The sequence below is a fragment of the Cupressus sempervirens genome, chromosome 6 (assembly GCF_028749045.1).
Source record: "Cupressus sempervirens isolate cs-2001-9-10 chromosome 6, ASM2874904v1, whole genome shotgun sequence".
Lineage (NCBI taxonomy): Eukaryota > Viridiplantae > Streptophyta > Pinopsida > Cupressales > Cupressaceae > Cupressus > Cupressus sempervirens.
The window spans coordinates 280,436,426-280,455,296 of record NC_143123.1 but is presented as its reverse complement, the minus strand read 5'-3'; the positions used below and the strand labels follow the sequence as shown (position 1 = coordinate 280,455,296).

The 18,871-nt window shown below is 33.6% G+C and overlaps 1 protein-coding gene across 3 annotated transcripts in view; it reads right to left on the bottom strand.

Moving 5' to 3' along the window:
- The window catches only part of LOC149552312 (uncharacterized), a 133,196-nt gene extending 116,156 nt beyond the window's left edge, over positions 1-17,040 (bottom strand). The window contains exons 1-6 of one of the 3 annotated variants that reach the window (XM_089787833.1): positions 16,778-17,040; positions 15,621-16,300; positions 15,183-15,495; positions 9,033-9,179; positions 8,687-8,775; positions 8,373-8,465 (exon numbers count right to left, since the gene is read on the bottom strand). In XM_089787833.1, the coding sequence (XP_089643959.1) occupies positions 8,373-8,465; positions 8,687-8,775; positions 9,033-9,179; positions 15,183-15,495; positions 15,621-16,225 (1,247 nt within the window). In that variant the 5' untranslated portion in view covers positions 16,226-16,300; positions 16,778-17,040. Of the gene's footprint in view, positions 1-8,372; positions 8,466-8,686; positions 8,776-9,032; positions 9,180-15,182; positions 15,496-15,620; positions 16,301-16,542 lie in introns of all 3 variants that reach the window. The other 2 variants (XM_089787836.1, XM_089787835.1) reach the window with 2 other exon arrangements.
- Positions 17,041-18,871: the final 1,831 nt, after the last annotated feature.

The window sequence follows — 18,871 nt, the reverse complement described above, 5'->3', positions numbered from 1 at the left end:
ACCTTAGAAAGATCTGCAGTTGGGATTAGGATGCTGCGATCAAGTCTGGGGTTCTGCAATTCATGTGCCTTGCACCTACAGGTTCACTATTATCATTTGAAATTAATTGAAATTGTAATCTGCAGATGCCTATTTTGTAAGTCCAATTAATGATAGTACAAACTGCCCATTGTTATTCATCTTGGTTCTGATGTTACACTTCAGCTGCATGGTGTAGACAAACTAGATTGAATTTGATCATGACAGTGAAGCTTCAGCAATAGAATTGGCTGTTTGCAAAGTTATTACTCTTCAGCGTTAAAAACTTCCTCTTCTTGCATCCTGAGACTTTCAAAGTTTCTTCAGATTCTAAAGCTTTGTCTTTCTAAGCTTATCATCTCCTTCATATGTTATCTGAAGTTTCTCCCAAATCTCATGGGTTGTATTGCAATGCATAACTTTCACAAATTTAGTCTCTAACAAACCACACAAGATTGCAATCATGGCTTTTGCATTATTTTTAAAAGCCTTATTCCCATCAACATTTGTTGGAGTGAAGGAATTATGTAACCAACCCTCATGCTATTCCAAACATCAAAACCTAGTGAACATAGATAAGTATGCATTTGAACACTCCAAAATGCATAATGTGCACCATCAGAAAAAGTTGTACTAATCATAGCAAGACCTTCGTGAGAAACCATGTGGCAATTAGGATGGACCTCCAAACGTTTGAACTCTATTTCCAAAAGCACCTTGCTCTAATACCAATTGAAAAGCACACAAAAATGGGAGAGGGATTTAGTATTTTAAACTTTTAAAATCACAAAACCACATAAAACATAAAGAGAGAAACCATCAAGAAGAAAGAACCAAAATTCTTGTGGAAATCCCTCTCGGGTAATAAACCACTGCACGCAATACTTTTCATTAACAAAATGGGCACCAACATAGATTACATAAGTGAGCAACAACTCACAAAGAGCACAAACTTTCCTTGAAGCACCAACTTCAACCAAATGAGGAACCAATCTCAGTTTGAGCACCAACTCGAAAAAAAGTAAAATTTAGAATACACACAGCTCTCCAACTCAAAACACTTCATCATTTTTCATCCCCTGTTGGATCTTAGACCAAGAAAAACACACCTAATGTATATTGCTCAACCATAAACAAGGGTATTCTCACACTATCGCATAGGCTTCTTCAATATCATTACATTCAGAAACATGCATTAAGTTCCTACTAATACAAACCAAAGAACCAAAACTTGACATCGGCAAGGCCTACTCGACTCGTGAATCAACTCAAATCGGCTACAAATAGGCAAAGTGAAAAATCCCTTGAAATTTAGAGATTTAACGATCTAAAACTTATTTCATGCACCCTTTACTGAATTTAACTTAAACACACTATAAAATCATCAAATAAAAGCTAACATACATAAACAAGGAACATAAATGATAAATCCATCACATACGTAAAATGTAAATTGTGGTTGAAGGAAATAGAAAACATAATCCTATGACAAATATATAGAATCATAAATGTTGTCAAATCATAAATGTATGAAAAACCCATGAAACCAATGACAGAAAATGTACATGTATTTGTAACAATGAAGTGTAAAGTGTAAAGTGTAAATAGTAACACTTTGAATACAAATAGCTTGATATCTTTACTTCTAATAGTTGGAAAGTTTTGATTCTTTGGATTTTGTTAATGCATTGAATTGTCTATCCATTGGTTTTGATCTCATGTTAAGTGACTTTGTATATGAGGAGAAATCGCGAGCCCTAGAGCAAGAATACATTGAAAATTAATGAATGTAATTTTATTGCTTTGATAATATGATATATCATATATCTAATCTAATGAAAGGTTTTAAGTGTTGCATATGATTGAAAGAGGTTAAAGAGGATCTAATTAATCTTTTATGAATGTTGGAGTTCATGGTATGTTCGGTCAAGGTATTCTCAAAGTTAATTGTAACTATATATCTAATGTGTTTCCAAAACACCAATATCTGCTAATCAAACAATAAAAATTTTAAATCATCATAACTCATAATTGAGATGCAACCAAGAAAAAGGAAACTGGCAAAAAAAGATCTCTTTTTTTTTTTTGCCGAGTCATGAGGCACATAACTCGGTGATTTAGGCAAAAATCGCCCAAAATCGCCTAAACCTACGATTCAAGTGATTTATGCCTCAAAAATCGCCAAGTCAATTCAACTAGTTAGGAAAAATTTGGAGGGTCAAGTCAAATCATCGAATTGCCTAAATCGGACGAATCATGATGATTCTCATTACTCTGATACAAACACATCCTAGCCACATCTCTTGCAAAAAGCTTCAACTATACCATTCCACCTTTTTAGAAAAACAATTCTAAAAGCGTTCATACAAAGCACCCAGAACTTTAAAGGAAATATTTTAATGTTACTTAAATCTAGGGAGGCACATCTAGAATTATTTCAAAACAATTAAAACTGCTAACATTACTAGTTTTGACACATAACCATACACCCAAAAATCTTCAAAAGTAATTAACGTTCCTTACTTTCAACAATTCATACGATATACATGCGCCCTTCTTTTAAAAATGACTTTTTTTTTTCTGGAAAATGATTCCAGCATCATCGACGCCACAAGAATTACCAACATCGACCTATATGCTTTGACAAAAACAAGATATGGAAGCTTTGTTTATTCTTCTTCAAAAATACCAGTCATTGTTCCCCATGATGTTGAAAAAGTAACGCACAACAATTACTCAGTTGCTTAGCATTTGTTGTTCACACAGTCATTCTCATAAAATCACATCCATATCAAAGATCCTCGTGCCCACGTTCTTTTCCCATTAATACTTATGTCTTTAGAATTCACAATTGATGCCAAAAAATGTTTAAAAACTAACACCAAAAAAAGGAGCTGCTATACTTAATATAGGTGACTAAGTTAATGTCAAACATTGAATTTCACTCATGATATAATTAGCCACACAATGTAAACCATAGCCTCCACTGATTATTTCCACCAAACATTGAATTTCACTCATGATATAATTAGCCACACACAATGTAAACCATAGCCTCCACTGATTATTGCCATCGCTCTTTGTACCTGACCACTCACCTTTTTCTATTTAAAGCATTACATTTGCTATCACATTTAAACTTCATAAAAAACCTATCCTTTTAAGTATTCAAACGATAACAAGGCAATCTAAACTTGCACACGTCAATAAGTCAAGTAGACAACTAGGCAGCTTAAACAGACACCTAACCAACTGAATCACACCTAAGCAACTCAAGCACGCAACCAAGTAGCTCAACCAAGCACCTCAAGCATGCAACAAAGTAGGTCAAGAAAGAAACAAGGCAATTCAACCACAATCACGCAGCTCAAGCAGTTCAAATAGACAACCAGGCAGCTCATTCCAATTCTCTATCACTTTCAGTAATCTCCGAAATTTATACGACCTTGACCATCAACATCAACCTTTGATGTCAAAGACAACATTTTCAACACTGATTGATATTTTTAAATATATTTGAACTTTATAAAAGTACTTTCCAAAAGTAAATACAGAAAGCCAGACTAAACTGAAATGAAACTCATTTATCTAAAGCTTTGGTAATGCTTTCCATGCATGCAAAACCAAATACACAATTTTAATGGAGATATTAGTGTAATTGTTTTCAGGATCTCTGATAGATAAACCAATATATGATATTGTATCTGATTTGAATCACTAATATACATGACAGGAGATTAGTAATATCTGTAGTTCACAAGCTGTAATGTATGTAATGTATAATCTGCTGGAAATTATTACTTCAATATCGCTGGAGGAAGACTAATGCACTGCCGCTGTTATTCGTGATTAGATTACACCAGCGATCTGAAATATATAATGGAGAGAAGAGATGCATGAGCCATGGCTCTATGGGCCATGCACTTCTTAATTCAATGTTTAACAAACAAACTCCCGATAACAATAATCACTCGGGTGTCAAGCTAATTTGGTCCCTGATAACAAAAGGGGTTAGAAAGCAATAAAGTCAGATACAATAACATCAATCATATATACATATGTGTGTGTGTGTGTGTGGGAGTGTAATCATCCATATCAGAATTTGATATAACAAGTATAAATGATTTCTCTAAGATGCAAGCAATCATCTATCTATCTATCTATATATATATATGAGTATGTATTAATGTATAGAGAGAATCATATATAATACAACACTTCTCCTGCTGCCACATATTTAACAATTAGACAAGTTCATAAATACTCAGTGTAGACACAAAGAACCAACCACAATACCATAAATATCATGCATATTTATCCCTAATCTACCATTAAAGCCATCGAATAAAAGGTGTATAAAAAAAGCATGAAAGCTCAATCACCCTCTTCAAATCTAGCTCAAATGTCTTCTTTCATTGACAATGTTGCTCTTGACTTGACAAAATACAATCATAATGAAAGCACAATGATAATAATGATCGCAAAATACTGGGAATGTGGTTAGCCAAAATGAGGCATAAGAGGCTCCATCTATAGGATTTAGAACCAAAATGCAGATTAAAAAATGTGCAAATTGGAAGATTGTTGTAATTATGAAAAATTGGAAGCACAAGTTAGAATATTCTCATAATTTAAGGATCAAATTTGAAAAGAGTCATATTATGAGAAGATGTAAGAAATGAATTTGGAATGCACAAATTAGGGAGAAATTGAATAGAAAGATGGAGGCAAATTGATAGGAAGAATGTGAAGGGAAAGATGTAAGAAAGTGAAGGTAAGGTGTAAGAGGTAAAGATAGAAAGTAAAAGGGTGGAAGCACAATTAGGGGGAATGTGTAAGAGTTGAGATTTTTGAATTTTAAAAACTCATAAATCCCTCAAAAAACGAAAAACTGAATTTAGGAATATAAAAATCCCATATTCAAGAAATAGACAATTAATTAATTTAAAATCAAATCGGAAAAGTTAGGAAAGGGGCAATTAACATGATAAAATGATTAGGGAATAGGGATAAACTATGGGTTCTTTATTCCTATAGGACAAATTAGTTGATGATTGACCAAACTGATGAGTCTTTGCAAAGCTAACCCAATTTTGATGATCTTGTTGAAGATTCACATCAATTTTGATGATTTTGAAAAAGGATCGAAACACAATAGATTGATTAGACAATGATACCAAATCGGAAAATAATGATTGATGGTGTGTCGAATTGATTAGACAAGCATTGATGACATATGACAATAATGGACTTTGTCAATGCCATAAAAATTGAATCGGAATTGATTGATAAAGTTGGTTTGGAATACCATTGACGAACTCTATCAATACTACGAGATCAATATGGATAAGGTTGGATTGACTTGATCAAACACTGAGGGACTTGACAATGTCAATGATTGAATTGACGATGACTACTGATGAATCGAGTTGACAAGGTTTGATTAGGCACTAAGGGACTCGACCATGCCCTATAAGCGGATTGATAAAGATTGAGTTGATTTGATGAAGTTTGAGTTGATTTGATAAGGTTTGACTAGGCACTGAAGAACTAGACAATGCCCAACATTGGTTTAAAAGTGGTCAGTCTGTTCTAACACATTTTGGAACTGACTTGAATGGATTAGGACTGTTTTGAAATTATTTGAATCAATTTAGGGTTAATTGGAAATGATGTTGATGATATTGGAAAGGTCTTGGATCAATTTTGGAATGTTTAGGATTTGATTTGGAATTATTTTGAAATGATCAGAGAAGTCTCAAAAAGAATTTGAAATGTTCTGAAATAGGTTTGAATGACAATCAAGTTGGCCAAAATGTTGAATTTTCTCAATTAGATTTATATTTAAATTCTTACTTATATAAATATCCTTGTAATATGTATTCTCTATTATGTTGTATAAAGGTACTTTGAAACAAATAAAGTCTCTAATTCTGCCACCACTGTATTATAGAAGACCTTATCTATATTATTGTGTTCAATGTATTCCGTGATAGTGGCAGCCCCTTTAGAGAGCTATCAATGCTAATCTTTCTCATCATAGATGTGACCAATCTTAGAGAGTTGGTTCCTTAGTTCTGTTATCCTCATGAAATATGAAGCAATGCATTCTCCTTTATTCATTTTAACATTGGAGAGATTGTCTTTTAGAGTTATAATTCTTGTTGTATTGTTAATCTCAAACATTTCTTCAAGTGTTTTAAGCATATCATGTGTTGTGTCTCATTATGAGATAATAGGGAGTCGATGATCCCTAACACCGTCCACAATTAATTCCATGGCTCCAGTGTTATATTTTTCCCATTTATTCAATTTGTCATTCCCTTTTGGTGGTTGGTCAGATTTTTCAATGAATTGCTTGAGGTCATTATCCTTTAAGGTTAACTTCTTTCGTAATTTCCATGTTGCATAATTTGAATCACCTTTGAGTCTATCCTTGACCTTGATAACACTTACCATTGGGATTTATAAGAAATTTGAGAATAATTTTAGTGCACAAAATAAAGATAAATCTAATTTGGATCGTCTCTCAGACCTGCTCTAATACAATGTTAAATTTTCTCAATTAGATTTATATTTAAATTCTTACTTATATAAATATCCTTGTAATATATATTCTCTATTATATTGTATACAGAAACTTTGAAAGAAATAAAGTCTCTAATTCTGCCAGCACCGTATTATAGAAGACCTTATATATATTATTGTGTTCAATGTATTCCGTGATAGTGGCAGCCCCTTTAGAGATCAATGCTAATTCTTTCTCATCATAGATGTGACCAATCTTAGAGAGTTGGTTCCTTAGTTATGTTATCCTTGTGAAATATATATATATACATACATACATATATATATATATATATATATATATATATATATATATATATAAGGTTGATATTATCCGACATAAGCTACAAGCCTACAACCATTAACACTAATATGTGTGTGTTTGTGTGTGTGTATGTATCATATTTTAATATATAAACATTTCATATATATATATTATGACATCAATAATCATGAAATATATATGTCTAATAAGGTTATATTATCCGACATAGGCAACAACCACTAACAAGGTTGACCAAAGTTAGCAGATAATAAATGAGGATATGTTAGTGTGTTTTAATGACGGATGCATAGGCACGAACCATTTTTTAGCATCTACACTCAGTAGAGCTCCTATTTGATTGTTTTAACATATTTGAACCTTATAAGTGTACTTGCCAAAACTAAATACAGAAAGCCACGATAAACTGAAACAGGACTCTATTGGCTTGATATCAACCCACCGAGGTTTGATTTCATGGAAAGTGATCATGACATTTCATAAGAATTCTAAAGTTTCAATTGTTAACAATAGTTAGTTAGTTGTTTAGATTATCAACGTTAGGTTAGAACATATGTCCTTTTCAGATATTAAGATATTGCGATAGTTTTGAGCTTCAACATGGGCATCAAGTTTTAATGACAAGCCAGTAAGGTGGTGGCAAGTCTATAATCAATGGAGAAGTATATATATCACAGTCATAGACATTGCGGAACTGGAAGCAAAATGATTCCTATAAGAAAAATTGAAAAACAGCTTGTAGGGCTGAAAATAATATATTGTAGCAATATTTTATATTGAAAACAATGAAAAGGAAGGATTGTTTTGGCTGAATTTAAATTTCCAAAATATTCTGCAAGCTTAATGCTTTGTTAACTGGCGAAAGTCGCTGCTTAAATGTTTGCCCTGCACCTCTTAGAGAACAAATTCCATTTAGGCTCATCATATACATGGAAGTACAGAAGGCCTGCAAGAAGTACAACAGTAGTACATGAAGTCATTAGATATATAAAGGTAGCATTCCGTGGATGTTAAATAGGTATCAGGCAAATTAATACATTCCTTGAGAGAGCTTGTGCCCTATTCCTGTGGACTTATCTTAATCCTGCCCAAAGAAGGCCTTGTATATTTTCTCTTTAATGAGCCAGATAAATTTCAGCAGCAACTATCACATTGAAAGAAAAAGTTACTCGTGTTTTAACTTTTCATTGATATTTGTATCTCTAGTCTCTCCAAAAATAGCAATCACCCTAATATGGAAGTAAAACCTTTTTTTCCTGGTAACATTTGATTTAACTGCCTTACTTTTCATTCTCATTTTAACCTGACAGCACAATGGCCTCTTCGTAAAAGTATACGGTTGGCATTTAAATTGGAGGGCATACTTATGATTTATCAATAAAATTCTAGATAATAGAATCTGTAGTGGTTAAAGAACCAAAATACATTTCTCTTGTACAGCTGTCAAGAAGCCAAGAAATTTTCAGGGGTAATTCAACAAGAAATTAGTGAGTAGGGAATGTACCGAGCCAACTTGGATCGTAACATGTATCGCAGATATGCATCAGTTCCATACGGCTGAATTCCCATATATTTACACATGTTCACAAGTCTTGGTCTGCCATCCAAAAGAGCACAAACAGTATCAGAAAAGTAAATTTAGTAAATTCCTCATTTTCCACACATATTTACCATTTCTATGATTTTATGTTTACAATAGGATTCAACTAGCTAGACTTTATTCAAGTAGGCAAGCTCTATCAAGTTTGACTACTGACAATATGATCTGACAACGAAATACAAACAAGGAAATAAATAATAAAGCAAGGTATCCACAACCTGCTAATGTTGTCCAGAGTCAGTTCGTCATTGAAAAGTTTTGCGAAGCCCAATATTTCTTCATTTGAGACCTGACCTCCTGTCCGTGCCTGATTGAATACAGGACGTCAGTTTTCCAATGATTCAATGATAACAATCACATTTAATCTTCAAACAAGAATATGTGTCCCTATCTTGAAAAAATGTTTTAGCATAAATTTTTCAACAATTAATATTATTTAACCCTCAAAGGGGCAAAAAAATCTCTAGTTCGATGCAGATTCAAGTTTCAGCATGGCCTCATACCATAAAATATGATAAAACACAATCAAAGATATAATTCTTCCACAGAAACTTGGAGTGTTACCTTATTCATAAAGTCATCAAGATCTTCAGCGGTCTGTTGTAGCTCTCCACTGCGAGATGTTTTCAATTCTTTGGCCATTTCTTTAACTGTATCCTGCAAGAATTTTGCATATTCAATTCTAGCATTCAACCGCCGTTTGAGAGCTTCCTGTAACCAATTAAAAGAAATCAATCAGCAAAATATCTCTATTTATAAGATTAATACATAGAAATAAAATGATTAAATGACTTAAAGAAGGCCACTATTTTTGCTTGCATCACTGGAGGAACCTACTCCAAATCCATCAATTAAGCATAAAGAAAAAAGCCAGCGATGTCAACCTAAATATTAAGCTAGTCGCCTTTCATCTTTATGGAGCTCTGTTTATCTCACATATTATTTCCAAACAATGCATATCCCTAATACTGGAAATTTTGAATCCAGAGCCAATGGTAGGTACTAGGTACAATCATCACTCCAAAATTTTATTTCAAATGTTTACAAATGAAAAAACAAAACATTGATGAAAGACAAATCACAAAAGGCTCTATCCATGACCAAACCTGCAAAGTTCTTCCTAACTTTATGGAAAATGGAAAATAATAAGTGCACAAATGTTGAAACAGAAAAAACTTTGATAAAATGGTAAGATGTTAGTTATGACAGAATCTGACAAATAAAAAGAGACAATAATTGAAAGCTTTCCCACAACATTTTTAAAAGAAGTAAATACTGATTATATAACAATTTTAACAAGAATAGAAGTGGAAAAAGTCTGCAACAATAATAAAAAAGAGGTTTGGTAGCATTTGTCCAGTAGCAGAATTTGAATTCTCTTGATCTTATAAGTGAAAATTGTTTTCTCGCATTTTCTGCAGCAAAATATCTTTTAAGAGATCACCCCAAAAAATCTCATTTTTAAAAAGAAAGTACCATAAAAATGCATCTTCCCTTTTATGATTCTGAAAACAAGCCTTTCATACAAAAGCCTGCATACGACCTAGCCCTTTGCGGAAGAAGCAAAGACAAATACACCAGGAAACAATTCTTATAGCTAATCCACACCATTATTTGTGTCAAATAATCCTGAAGCTTCTTTGGTGGGAAAACATATTTTCTCATTTCAGAAATCCAAAGATCAGAAACAGCACCTTGAAACCCACTGAGGGATCTAGAACCATGTATAAGCTGATCGAAGAATGAGCAGCAGTACTAACTCTCGAAATCGATCCACCACACCAGTCTTGTGACCAAGACTCGTCACTAGAAAATGCACTTGAATCCCAGATCATGCAATCAATCCCATCCTTGTCATTAAAATCAGGAAGGTCTTCCTCATTCAACTCAAAAAGTGGATTATCAAATGTCAAATCAGCATCCACCTCAAACAAACAATTGCCGACCAACTGAATGTTGTCCAAATCATATTAAAGTTCTAACAGTTCCAATGATCGTTACTTGATCTCTTGGGGTAGCTATCCGGGTCATAAGTTTGTTGAATGCTATCAAGTTCCTTGATCAACTCCCTGAAAAACTAAGTCCTTTCCCTATTCTCCTGTTCTCTGACCTGACTAGTGACCAAAATCTGACTTTTTTACATCCTAAAGGGCAACCTGAGTGTTATTCAATGTTTCCTAAGCAACATTAAGCTCCTTGCTGAACTTATGAATCTTATCCTCTTTCTTCCTCAATTGATCAGCATATACTTCAGCAACCTTAAAAATGTAATCCATATCTGAAAGTAGACATAAATAATTTGATTTCAAGACTCAGAGGTTACTTTGACTACCCTCTATTCCCTGTTACCTCTTTTACATTTGAACCTTTATGTGGAGATCCTCAATAGTCATGTGAGTGTCATCATAACAGCAATTAAAGGAATGTTGAATTTTAAGTAGCTGTGTGATCATGCATTTCAGAAATCTTTGTTTAATTTACTTCGTTGGAGTTTGTGGCTTCGTTTCATGTGTCTTTATTAGCATTTGATATTTTCTTATTGTGTAAAATGAAGAGTCTCTTAATGTTTTATGTGTGTGTGTGATTGCTTTTTGTAATATATATACAACACGACATCAAGTGGAAAGCATTGTACTTGAACATTTATTATCAATAAAAGAGATACTTTGCTGGTGTGGCTGAGTTTTTCCCTTCAAGTGAAAGGATTTTCCCAGGATAATCTTTGGTGTATTTTATTTACTTTTCTTATTGTTGTTTACCATTATTTTTCAAGGGAAACCAAGGGAAACCATCAACATGGTATCAGGGCCAAATTTTAGATAACAGCAAATAGGGGAATGTTGAATTTTGAGTAGTTGTGAGGTTGTTGCATTTCAGAAATCTTTGTTTAATTTACTTTGTTGAAGTTTGTGATATCATCGCAAATGGCTCTGTTTCGTGTCTTTATTAGCATTTGATATTTGTCCTTTCTTATCTCTTATTGTTCGCCAGAAATATAATGGTGACATGGCAACATAAGTATTCTGGCTTTATGTGACTCGTCACTGTCATGATATACCTTGGCATCATGCGAGCGCATATGCTGTGTTGGCATGTGAGTACAGTCTCCATATGACTCAGCTGCCATGCTCTATTCTTTAAGGTCAACTGTTTATTGAAGTCAACGGTTCCTTCTTTATGTTTGTCGTTTTTCATTTATGATTGCATCCGTTTTTCATATTGTTGTTGTCGTGTATGTTTCAAAATGATGGTCGATTGACATTCGTGAAAAGTCATCTTTTGGTGTGACTTCTTGTCTGTAGATGTTGCTTTGTATATGATAATAGACAACATCATAGTTGTTAGGATTTCTGCAGGGAGATGGCTCAGTATTATGTTTTATGTGTTCGCAGTGATAGAGTATTATATTCTCTCTTTCTGTAGATGACTCATAATGTGTTACTGATGACTATAACTTCTATGTTGTGAAGGCTTGAATTTTCTGAAGTGTTCTGCTGAACCGTGCTTTCATGTTTTGCTACTTGTGGAGGTTATGCTGAATGTTTCTATTTTCTTTGTGACCTATGATGGTGTTGTTAGAGTCATAATTATGCCTGTCGTGTTTATGGTTATGGTGGGATTATGCTATTGTTGCCAACACATATATGTTACCATGTTTATGATGCAGTTGTAGCATCAAATGTTTTTGTAGATAAAATGAATCCTCTCATAACCGTCATTGTCCATGTTGAAGTGCAAGTGTCATTGACCATTACACTCTGTGGGGATTACCGTGCTTGCTAGCAATAGTTTTGTTGAGAACACTTTTTATTATCATCAGGATTTATTGTATCTGGCAAAAGGTGTGATTAAGATTGTGACCATGTGACTCTTGATGTTTGATAGAAACATGGGAAGTAACTCTGTCGAGTCTTTACTGTGCATCGTGTGGTGTCCCTTGATCTAACTTTGTGATGGTCTTTCTTGATGTTGTCTAGCATTGGCAGAGTTTTATGTGTGGTGATTATTCAAGTGTAAGGTGGTGTTCCTTTATCCTATCTGGAGTTTTCTACAAACGTCACTGTATCTACTAATTGATGTATTTGCTTCAGACATTTTGATTAATGATTGGGTGTATGATCGTTGTGCGTTGATAGTATAGTGATAGTCTTGGCTGATTGTTTCAGCGATACACATCTTCCTTTGTGGAATCATTGTGTGGGCAGGTTATTCAGGTTTCAATTTTATGGTTGTCACATGGAAAGAGATAAATATTCTATCTTGGATTCTTGTTATATCACCGGGAATAGTGTATGTTTTTAACATTGATCTCTATTAAGGTTGATTTTATAAGTCATTAATATCTCTCTTGGTCGCAAGGTGCAACAAAAAGCAATGAGATGAGGATGTTGCCTTGATAATACATATTTAGAGGGAGATGTTAAGCTTCAGAGGGAAGTTACATCAGCTATCTTATTGTGGCGATCAAAGCTGTCCCTACTCACAAGAAGTCTATGTTAAGAAAGAATCTAAGTCATTCCTATACATGTTAATGAGTTCTTCTCTGTGAGAGAAATTCGAGATGCAATCCCTTGTTAATGAGTTCTTCTCTGTGAGAGAAGTTCGAAGTGCAATCCCTTGTTAATGAGTTGTTCTTTGTAAAAGACGTTTGAGGTGAAATACCTCGTTCCACCCTCTGCGATGAGGCATGGTGGAAATGCATTATTCCCAGGAAGAAGTCTAAGGTGAAAGCTCTTGTTCTACCACCTCCGATGAGGCATAATGGAAATAATCTTAGGGAGAAGTTTGAGAAGAAAGCCCTCATTCCACCCTTTGGGTTGAGGCATGGTGGAAATACATTCTTCTTAGGAAAAAGTTTGAGTTGATAGCCTTCATTCCACTCTTGCAATGAGGCATGGTGGAACTCATGTGTGTAACTCCGTGATGCTAATTTTATGCTACTATGATGAATTGTGTTTAGCTGAGATAACATGTTTCTTATGAGAATCTATGTGATGAGAATTTATCATTGACAACTTTGGTTGCAACTATGTGTGCTTGCCATACTAAAGATCTCTCTCTTGCCAAGAGGGAGTGTTGAAGATTGTAGCTGAGATAAAGATCTTTATCTCTGAGTTTGCCATATGTTGAAATAGAGATAATATTGTGTCAACAATTGGAGAATATATTTATGATAATATTTGAGATAATATTAGTTGGAGACACATGTGTCATGCGAAGTGTCATGCATTTGGAAACATGAAGAGTCTTGTAATTGGAAATTAAAGAGACATTCGAATGTAATATGAAGAGTCTCTTAACACTATGTGTGTGGGTGTGGGTGTGTGTGATTGCTTTGTGTGTTATATATAAAACACGACATCAAGTGGAAAGCATTGTACTTGAACAATTATTATCAATAAAAGAGATATTTTGTTAGTGTGGCTAGGTTTTTCCCTTCAAGTGGAAGGGTTCTCCCAAGATAATCTCGTGCCTTTTGTGCATTTTATTTACTTTTCTTGTTGTTTATCATTATTTTTCAGGGCAAATCATCGACACAAAATAGGCCTAGGTTCAACCAATGTCCAACCTAGGCATTCTCTGTGGATTTTTTCTTTAGAGTTTGTGTCATCTGATCTTTTTGTCATGTCTATGCCCTGATTTTCTTTCAGACAAAATCAAATTGCAAATCATTCATCGTCAAAATATTCCCTGATTTTGTTGAAAAAAAATTCTCAATCAATCATTAAATTTCATTTTCTAGTGATATACTTTGATAATTTTAAAATTTTGGCAGCAAGACAGTTGAGAGGGAAGGAGAGCAGGGACCTCTCATGATATTTCATTTTCTTAGAAGCCTTAATTTTATTTTATTTTTCTTTGGGAAAAAATGAATCATATTTGATATTATAGGTACATTTTTTATAAAATTGCAAATCATAAATGTTTTTATATTTTTTATATATAAATTTGCAAATTATGTATATATATACAATCCCCTACACATACTGCGGGAAAAAATTCATACCACATACCTGAATGCCAAACCAGCTACAAATTCTCATACCACGACACACAATGTGATCCCCTAATAAATAGTATGCTCTAATATCGTATCTTTGTTATCATGCGCTGCCAGACGTAACTTTGTATAACTTCATGCAGACATTTGGTAGCTTCAACATATCAACATGTGGACAAATCTGGCCATGTAACAATACACCAACCATTAAGCAACACAAGCAAAGGCAATTGGAAGGTTGCCATTCATGATGATTCATTACATTTTGTAGTTGTATATTTATTCTATATTCACACATCTCTCACATTAGGGAAGAAGACAGAGATATTGAACGGGCATAGCCAAACCAGGTTCAATCTTTTACCCCATCTAGTCACAATAATGTCCATTCCTTGCTGCATAGTTGTGAACATCTATAGTAACCTACTTATTCCTGTTTCTGAATACAAATGGCACACATTTATAAAAGATTTCTTCTCCAATCGTATCTTTAGTTTACTGTCTTTTGCTGTTTGTCCAGAAGACCACCTGAGATTTGGATTAATTTCCCAGCAAATATAAGAGTTATATGTACTTGCAGTTAAAAATCTTTTATGTATTATCTAGTTCCCTACCAAACTCATTCCAGTCGTGGTATCCAAGCATTATCATTTTACTATCAGAAGGACCACTGTTGGACTATAACAATTATTTAAAAGACACATAAATAATACCTCTTCTTTCATCTTATCCTGGAAGGTGGAAGGCAACATATTGGGGAACAGTTTTAAAAAAACTGGTAACAAGAACTCCATGAATGGCACTATAATAAATACTGCGACTGGTACGAGCCTGAAAATATCTGCTGTTGTTCTTGTTAGTTGCTGTCTCTCTCTTCGTGAGAGACTTTTCCCCCCAGCAAGCTTTAACAGTAACCTGGAGCATATCCTTATATCAGCCCAAAGAAGCTTAAATCCAATCCAATAATGTTGCAATGCTCCAATAAAATCGTCCTTCCACTGATGAAGCTTTCTGGCCCAATCCTCCCTAATCATAAGATGAATAATAAATAATTAGCTAAAATAAAGTGTAAAATAGTATGTAAGGAGACAAATAAAGTCTCAAACAAGATGTAATAAATTCATGGTTCTCGTTAAATCGGAGAGCCTTGCCTGCTCATAGATGCAACAGCCCTTAGTGCAGGTCCAATTCCAAGCAATGAAGACCAAATCTTTGTTAAAAGAGACTGAGTTTTCTTGCGTGATTCCTGCAGCTGCTTTGCCTTGGCCTTTGCTGTAGTAAGCCCTTCTACGGCCTGATCGCATTCTTCTGCCGATGGTTCCACCTTTTTTGGCTTTGGAGGCTGCTCTTTATTGTCATCTTCCTCACTGTCTGGAGCGCGCTGGCTTACTGTTGCACATGATGACGCATTTCGACATTGAGATATCCATCTGATGTCTGCATATGATCGAAACTGAGGCCTGTCATATTTTGCAAGAACGCCAAAAGGTTTTTGTTCTGTGAATCCTAAAAAATGTTTTGCCAATGCAGGAGGCGAGTTTGCTTTATAAGAAGACCATTTCTTCTCATTGCTGACATTTTCTACTTGCGAATCAACGGGAAGCTGTGGAATTGTTCGAAAGTATGAAGACCATTCCAATAACGAGGATGATGAATATGTGACAAAGGGACTGTGATCAGAAAGTAATGCGCCATCCTTCCCTAAAAGTTTTCTCACAATATTTCGGCGGTGGAAGCCAAGCTGTCTAGAGGCCATTGAAGACCCGCCTTATTTAATTATTTCAAATACGGCATTCAGGCAATAGGGCATCTCCTTCTTTCTCTCTCGCACCTGAAATCACAAAATATGCCTTCTCATAATTGAACACGATACTACAATAATATTGACCAAACTCCACTCCAGCCTGATATAATAATAAAGAAACAGTAAAACCCAATCCAGTATGATAAATATGATCGACTTCCAAAAACGCATGAAAGAACCCGTAAACCATACAGCAATAAACCCACAAAAGCAAGCTCAACTACCCAAAACACGAGCGGATTACAAAACTACGTGGGATGATATACAACCTTTAAAACTTTGCCGGTGTAAATTTTACTCTATGTAACATACAAATCTGGCTTTCACTCTGGCAATTAAAATTTCTCATTGAAAAAGTCAAAACCCTGATTTTCATTAATCAACCTGCAGAATTTTCTCTCACAACATGTAAATAGCATAGCATGAGCATTTACGTGACGGTGAATCCAACTCCTATGGAGCCATTAGAGAGAAGCAAAATGGGAGGCCTTAGTTGTAAAATACCTTGTAAAAAAACAAGTAGCTAGCTTCTGTAGCTGTGCAATGGATAGCATTTTTTCTATTTCTATTCAAATCTACATTTGCAATCCCATTTCCGCCTCCAACTGCACGCCGTCCCCTACCATAGGAGGAGGTTATTATCAAATGTAACAGAAACTTGGTTCACTATTATAAGTAAATAATTTAAGTGCTTAATCATCCGTTTTCCCGGTCTGCAGAGCCGCTAATTTTCAAAGTCTTCCGCAGACAGTTTCAGTGACAAATTCAATTTCCAATTTTCCCAAATGAAAGGGACGTACCTACTGCAAAACGTGTGTATTTTAGAAAAAACTACGGCAACATACGAAAATACGAACTCTCTATACCGTATAGGGGAGAGGAACCAATAGTCGTGATAGCTAACTTCGTCAATATGTAGCTGCTACATGGGATGTCGTAAGACCTTCGTTTTTTTTTTTGAAATGTAAAATGGACATTGAACTACCTACAACTAAGGTTTGAAGATGTGACTCATCACGCAACTCATTAAAATAGTGCATCTAGTGAAATGTGTCTAAAAAATGACTTTTTGAACATTCGACCAAAGCTTAATCTAAAAATCTCTACTAATTGAATTTAAAATTATCACTTGTTGTTAATAGAATATTGTATAAATATATGAAATGTAACATATATGCAACTTAAATGGACCAAATAGTTATTATTAATCATAAATATTTGTTATATATAACTTTTATAAATAACACAAAAAGACACATACTTTAACACAAAAAAATTATTTGTTGTTATAAAAATAACACATTATTATATAAAATACAACATATGTCCAACACAAAGGGACCATTAGTTGAACACTAATTTTTTCTCACAATCTCACACATTTCATAAGAAAATACAAGGCATTTATTCGCATTCACTTTTAATATTTGTGATGAGACATATTATTGATATGGTTTACTTTATGCATATACATTGCTACTTCAATAGTTGTACACATAAGAATAGTTTGTGTACACTAAGATATCAATGTTTGTTTAAGTGAGCATACTATGTTTTAAGTGACACACACATATTAGATAGCTATGATATTTTGTTTGAAACAAAAAGTTATTTATTTCACTCATTAATGAATTCATTTATTTATTTTTTCTATAACATTTATAAGTTTTCATGTGTTCAAATATTGGTATATTTTTTTATCAACATTTGGAATTTTTTATATTTACAAATAGATCAATTAATTACAATATATAGTAAAAATATGTTGAAAGATTGGACTTTATGTTCACAATAGGGTGATCGACTAATGGACCCCACTCAACTATTGGGTCCTCTCCCCTAAAGTCTTTCTCTCCTCGAGAACGTTCACTATTTTCCTTTTCTGCGGCGAAATATTCGATTTTCTCGAGGGGGTATCATCAGGCCTGGAAATTGATCGATGTATTGGCCTTTTTTTGATATTTTAATCGTATATGATAGGCTAAAATTTTTTAAAACCATAAATTTGACAATGAGATTTCTTAATAACCCACCAAAATCTCTTATAGAAATAATATAATACTTCACTGATATAACATTATATTAAAATATATGTAATATATGTATAATAAAATATAAGACATTTTAATTAATATGTAATATATATTTTGTATATTAATAGTAATTTAGAATCTAAAATATATGAATTTTAGAAACTCAATTTACTAATAAATAATACTATGATTTAATTGTTCACATATTTTATATTATTAATTATATATTTCTATATCTATATTTTTAGCTTAAGGTCTGTTTGGTTGTTGGAATAGGAATAGAAAAATTGGAATACGTTTTCTATTTTCTGTTTGGTTCGTCACTTGGAATAGGGAATAGGAATATGTATTCACATTTTGTCTTTAAAATGAGCTTATACCCATTCCAAAAAATAGTTGTTATTGGAATAGTCATTCATATTCCCAATATTACATGTCTATTCTTCATTCCTATGCCCGCAACCAAACGGGCTTTTAATTTATTGTAATTTGTAACTACTATTATTTTAGAATCTTTTTAATAAAGCGTGTGATTTTAGAAACTTGTTAATATTTATATTGATTT